Source organism: Urocitellus parryii, chromosome 4, assembly GCF_045843805.1.
Source record: "Urocitellus parryii isolate mUroPar1 chromosome 4, mUroPar1.hap1, whole genome shotgun sequence".
NCBI classification, from domain to species: domain Eukaryota; kingdom Metazoa; phylum Chordata; class Mammalia; order Rodentia; family Sciuridae; genus Urocitellus; species Urocitellus parryii.
In genome coordinates this window covers 143549879-143555878 of record NC_135534.1, presented here as the reverse complement: position 1 = coordinate 143555878, position 6000 = coordinate 143549879, and the positions used below count along the sequence as shown (strand labels likewise).

The window sequence follows — 6000 nt, the reverse complement described above, 5'->3', positions numbered from 1 at the left end:
TGAGCACCAGGGCTTCCATTTACTGATTGAATGACCTTGATTAAGCTATTTTAATTTTCTAAGGTCCAGCTTCTTCACCTATAAAATAGGCATACAACTAGGTGAGGTGGCACACTTATGTAACATTAGCTTTCTGGTAAGATGAGGCAGGAGGATGGTAAGTTTAAGGCCAGCCTGGTCTACTTAAAATAAGAAGGGTTGTCAATGTAGCTCAGTGGTAGAGCACTTGCCTAGCATTCATGAATTCCTGGGTCCAATCTCCAGTACTGTTAAGGAAAAGGGAGGGGGCATTTAAATCATGTTTTCCTCAAAGACTTAAATGAAATAATCCATTTAATGTGGGTTTAACATAATACTTATCATGTAGTAAGGGCTCAACACATTGTAAAAATAATAGTTGTAATTGTTTTGTCATAAATTCATTGAGAATAAGCAAAATTGCAAAACTAAATGAGAATGAAAATTTAAGGTACAATTTAAGCTGTAATAAGTTCCTACTATACTTAGAAATTATTTTATTTGAAAAGATTTAACATTTATTGTTACATATTTATTATACAGAATAGTGGATTTCATTGAGATATATTTGTACAGGTACCTAACATAATCTGATCAATTTCTTTTTTCAGTACTTCCTCTTGCCCATCTCCTTCCCCTACACTACTGGTGTATTTTCATGAGGTTGCTCTTTCATTTTATTCCCCCCTCACACCCCACTTTCACATGTGAGAGAAAACATAATGACCCTTGACTTCCTGAGTCTGGCTTATTTCACTTAGCAGGATGCTCTCAAGTTGCATCCATTTTCCTGCAAATGATATAATTTCGTTCTTCTTTATGGCTGCATAAAACTATTGTGTGTATATATATCACATTTTCTTTATCCATTCATCTGTTGATGGACACCTAGGCTGGTTCCATAATTTGGCCATTGTGAATTGTCTGCTTTAACCATGAGTATGTATGTTTCTCTAAAGTATGCTACCTTTAAATCTTTTGGATAGATACTGAGGAATAGTATGGCTGGATCATATGGTAGTCTCGATTTTAGTTTTTTGAAACTCCATTATGATTTCCACGGTGGTTGTACTAATTCACATTCCCAACAAAAAAATATAAGGGTTCAAAAGGCATTTTGATGGGCTGGGGTTGTGGCTCAGAGGTAGAGCGTTCACCTACCATGTGTGAGGCACTGGGTTCAATCCTCAGCACACATAAAAATAAAATAAAGATATTGTGTCCACCTATAACTAAAAAATAAATATTTTTTAAAAAGGCATTTTGAACTAAACAGTGACAAAGACTCATCGGGACTAGATAAAATTGATAAATGTTGTATTATAATAGAAGTAAACATACAAGAGTCAGATTCAGACAGAACTGAGATTATAAATTATGTATCTGAATTAATCAAAAACCTTGGCTTGGGAGGGTGGTACCCTGGGGCACTCAACCACTGAGCCACATCCTCAGCCTTTTTATTTTTTAGTTGTAGTTGAACACAATACCTTTATTTTATTTATTTATTATTATGTGGTGCTGAGGATCAAACCCAGGGCCTTTCACGTGTTGGTGAGCATTCTACCAATGAGCCACAACCAAAGCCCTCCCCCATAGCCATTTAAATATTTTATTTAGACACAGGGTCTCACTAAGTTGCTGAGGCTGGCTTTTAACTCAGGATTCTCTGCCTTAGCCGCCTAAGCTTTTGGCATTACAGGCCTGTGTCATCTTGTCCATCTGGCTTTTTAAAACTTGCTAAATTCTGTCAGTTACTAGAATCAGAAAACAAAATGACAGTACCCCATAGAATTTATGGACAATTATTTTGCTGAAGAGGAATATGGAAACAGACAAAAGGAAAATTTTCTTCAACCTGTAATCTTTATATTCATACCTAAGGTCAAGACTAGAAATTACTGATGTTAGCACTTCTCTACAAAGCATACTGTAACCCCAACAACTGGATTCACAGATGAACCTTTAACTTTTTAAAAAATTATACTTTGAGATAAAGTCACAAATGATACAATTCATCAATGTAACATGTGCCATTCAATTATTTTGAGCACATTCACAGAATTTTGTTATTATCACCACAATTGATTTTAGGACATTTTAGGAAAACACAGTACTTATTAGCAGTCACTCCCTACCTGCCACATCCTGAAAACCACTAATCTACTTCCTGTCTCTCTAGATTTGCCTATTCTGGACATTTTATCTAAATGGAATCATATAATATGTGGTCTTCTGAAAAATGGCTTTGTCACTTAGCACAATGTTTTAGAGATTCCATGTTGTGGTAGGATATAAGTGCTTTCTTCCTGCTTATGACAGATAATTTTCCATTGGATATATCACATTTTATTTGCCCATCAGCAGATGAACATTTGGGATACATTTAACTTTTGATCAATATAAAAACTTGCTTTTGCCTGGAGTATGCTGTAACATAACTAAACTGTCTTCATAAGGCCCAGATTGCTTTTTGTGATGGATAAGAGATATTAGTAAAACATTCAGCCAAAGCCATGTTAAGAGAATCTGGAAGAACTTACTTGAAAGATATGTAAAAGGAGGGGTTTGGGATTGTAATAGCTTCCTTTCAGGTGTCAGTGCAGTTCAGGAGTGTCACCATGTGCATATGGCAATGCCTGTGGGTGCAATGCTACTTTCTCTTTTGATCTGTCAAAATTTTCAATATTCCATAGCGTTTCTGAAACCAAAAAGTTTGTGATTATTTTGTTGAGGGCTTAAGGCTATCTCTTGTGGGCTGTTCATCTCAGCTTCTTTAAAGTGAACTTAACCACCAGGTTCCACTTGTTAGCCTCAATTCTTCCAATGCTGGTTCGTGATTACATTATGAGAGGTGGCAAAGCATTCAATTTCTGACTTTTTAGGTCCAGTATATGTGAGTATAAGATCCTTGAATTCCTGGGACCCTCTCCCTTAGCTGTGTTCTCAATAGCTGTGTTATACCAAACAGTAGTTTGAAGAAAAAAGAAATCAAACATTTATTTGGTATCAAGAAAATTGTAAAAAATATGGCTTTTGCATCCGATACATTAACTTGGCTATATAACCTCTCTGCCTTATGTATAAAAGTGGGATAACAACACTACATAGAACTGAATATTGTCAGTACATTAAAATATGCACAACCTTGTAAGTAACCATGGAAATACAAATGAAGACTACAATGAAGTATCATTCTGTATTCAATTGACATTTAGTTCAATGAGATCTTTAATACGTTGTTGGGGAAATGTAAGAATTTGTGCAAACATTTTGAAAACATAATGGTGCCTTTTCTTGTAAAATGTAACATCTGTAATAACTAAGATACAGCAATTCTGCTTTTACAAACACATTAAAGGGAAAGTTGAGCAAATATACACCAGGAAATATGTTCATGTTTGCCTGAGAGAAAAACCTGAAAGCAATTGATAGAAAATGGATAAATAACCATACAGTCACACAATAAAATATAACTCAATAGTGGAGTTGAAAATATAGCAAATTCCAGGGCATTATATATTATATGGTAATCTTTTTATAAAATTGAAAAAGAAGCCAAATTAAACGACACATGGTAAAAAGAAAATTAGAAAGACAACTTGGATAAAGCTCAAAAATGTCAAGTTGACAAGGTCTATGTTCCGCGGAAACACTTTAGGTCAGGCCACCCACCCCAAGTTCAAACTAGCCTTATCCCTGACAACAGCCTGTAGCTCTAAGGCTGCGGGAGGGCAGAGAGCTTCAGAGCAGGGCCGCTCCGCGCAGCCTCGCTCAGGTTCAGAGAGTCCTCCCTGAGAGCGTGTCTTGCTCCCGTGGGGGCGTGTCCAGAACCCCTGGGGGCGTGGCGGGGTGAACAGAGCGTCAGTCATGGCCCAGGTAATGGGCGGGTTTCGAGAAGCTACGTGGCGCGGGATGATGACGCAAGACCCGGGCCTGGTGTGGCGTGCGCTGAGTGCGCGGCTGCGGCTCCGCGTCTGGGTGTCAGCTTTGGAGCTGGCGTGCGGTAGGCCGGGATGTTACAGACTTCTGGAGCTCAGGATGAGGAAGAGGAGCACGCGGAGGAGGACTGTCCTGAATTGGTTCCCATTGAGACGAAGCAGGGAGAAGAGGAGGAGAAGCCTGGCCCCGGTGCTAAGATCCCAGTCACAATTATCACCGGGTATTTAGGTAACTAAGCATCCCGGTCAGAAAATGCCACGAACTCTGGGATTTGGGGGCCTGCTGGGGCCCCTTCTCCTTAGTAACTGGGACCGCCTGGCCGACAGGAAGGGTGTTTGAGGTAGGGGCTGGGTCACTTGATCCTCGTATGGATTGCCTCTCAAAATCTCAAGTGAGATTAAAGTTAGCCACTCATTTTGAACCTGGGCTTTGAAGCCTGGACTCACCTCTTAATTATTCTTGTGACCTCTAACAAGTCATCTTACCTCCCACTCATCTATCTCACTCGAAAATGGAAATAATACTGGTCACCTGCCTGAGCTTGTTTTCTCATTTGCAAAACGGGGCAGGAAACACCCACCTTAAAAGCATTTTTGCCATTAAATGTTGCCCTGTCTGTACAATGCCCCACACTTACGGGACATTCCTTGGTATATTGCACGTCCCCAGGAGCGAAACTCCTCCAGCCATTATGAAAAAGTACTTATAACCCAAACATTTTTATTGAGGTTTCTTTGCAGAGGACTGTGAGAGAAAGTAAGAATAAAATCTTTGCCCTCCAAGAGTGTTTCTCAAACTGAGAAAGTTCATGATTACACAGGGATACTTGAAACCGCAGGTTTGTGAACATGGTACCATTTTCTGAAGGGCAGTTTATGCCCTTATTTTTCGCCGAAACGTTTGAGAATGCTATTTACAAACCCTACAGTTAAATAGGAGGGCTAGAATAAATACATGACTATATTTAAAAGATGAAAACAGTTAAAAGAGGTGAATAAAGTGATACTATTTCCGGGAAATACCAACAGTGCTAGAGACTGATGAGGACTTGAGAGCCTTTTACATAAAAATAAGAAATCACTGATGTTTCCTTTTTTTTTTTTATGGATTGTAAGTTTATTCTCATTTTTATTCAGAACTGATTTTTTTAAAAGAATGGATTTTTGGTACTTCCCCACTATTCAAAGGTGACACTACTGAGAAGTTGAACAAATTCCTTATCCACAACAGTATACTTAAACTTGCCACTCATTTTGCTTACTGGTAAAAATCAATTTCATAGATAGTGTAAAACATACTAATAGTATCAATATAGTTGGTAAAGCATTGGAGATGATGGTCTAAACTGCCAGAGTGAGAACTAAATGTCAGCATCTTTCTTGTTACTAAATCTAGGATACAATTTGACCCCTTGATCATTTTATTTTTTTGAAACAGTGTTCCATCGGTTTCTATTTGATTCTCTTCTCATTTTTCTATGTGTTTCTCTGGATTTTTAAGCCATCTCTTCCTATTCATTTTTCAGCTTGACTTCCACATAGTTTCAATTTTGATGTCCTGTAGAAATCCCAAAACTTAACATGTTCAGCAATTTACGTGTTACTGTCCCCTCAGATGCTTCCATTCCTGTGATTCCAACCACCTGGGATGCTCTAACAGCTTCCTAACTACTATAATCTTGAGGTTCTTTTTTTTTTTTTTCCCTTTAATATATTCTCTGTAGGTTAGCCCTAATGATCTTTATAAATGTTACTCTGATTTGTTAAACCCTTCAGTGGCTTCTACTTGAGTTAAAGTGCAAACTCCTTAACGTGAATTACAAGGACCTGTATGATCTGGCTTTCAGCTAAACTATGCAGCCTGCCAAATGGTGGCCCAGCACACTGAACTAATTTTACTTCTTAAAAGCACTCAGTATTTTAGTCCCTTGGGATATTTTTCTTACTCCTTTGGCTATGCCTGACTTGGGTTCTAAGTAGCATCTTGTTCATCTGTTGAATGTTATCATCCTATGACATAATTGAATTGCCTCTTTATTTA

General features: G+C 38.1%; 1 protein-coding gene across 1 annotated transcript in view; it reads left to right on the top strand.

Annotated features, from left to right (window-relative positions):
• Positions 1 to 3953: 3953 nt before the first annotated feature.
• LOC113178149 (zinc-regulated GTPase metalloprotein activator 1B) overlaps positions 3954 to 6000 on the top strand; it is a 42201-nt gene continuing 40154 nt past the window's right edge. The window contains exon 1 of the mRNA XM_077797832.1: positions 3954 to 4188. Coding sequence (XP_077653958.1) covers positions 4035 to 4188 — 154 coding nt within the window. The 5' untranslated portion in view covers positions 3954 to 4034. The remainder of the gene's footprint in view (positions 4189 to 6000) is intronic.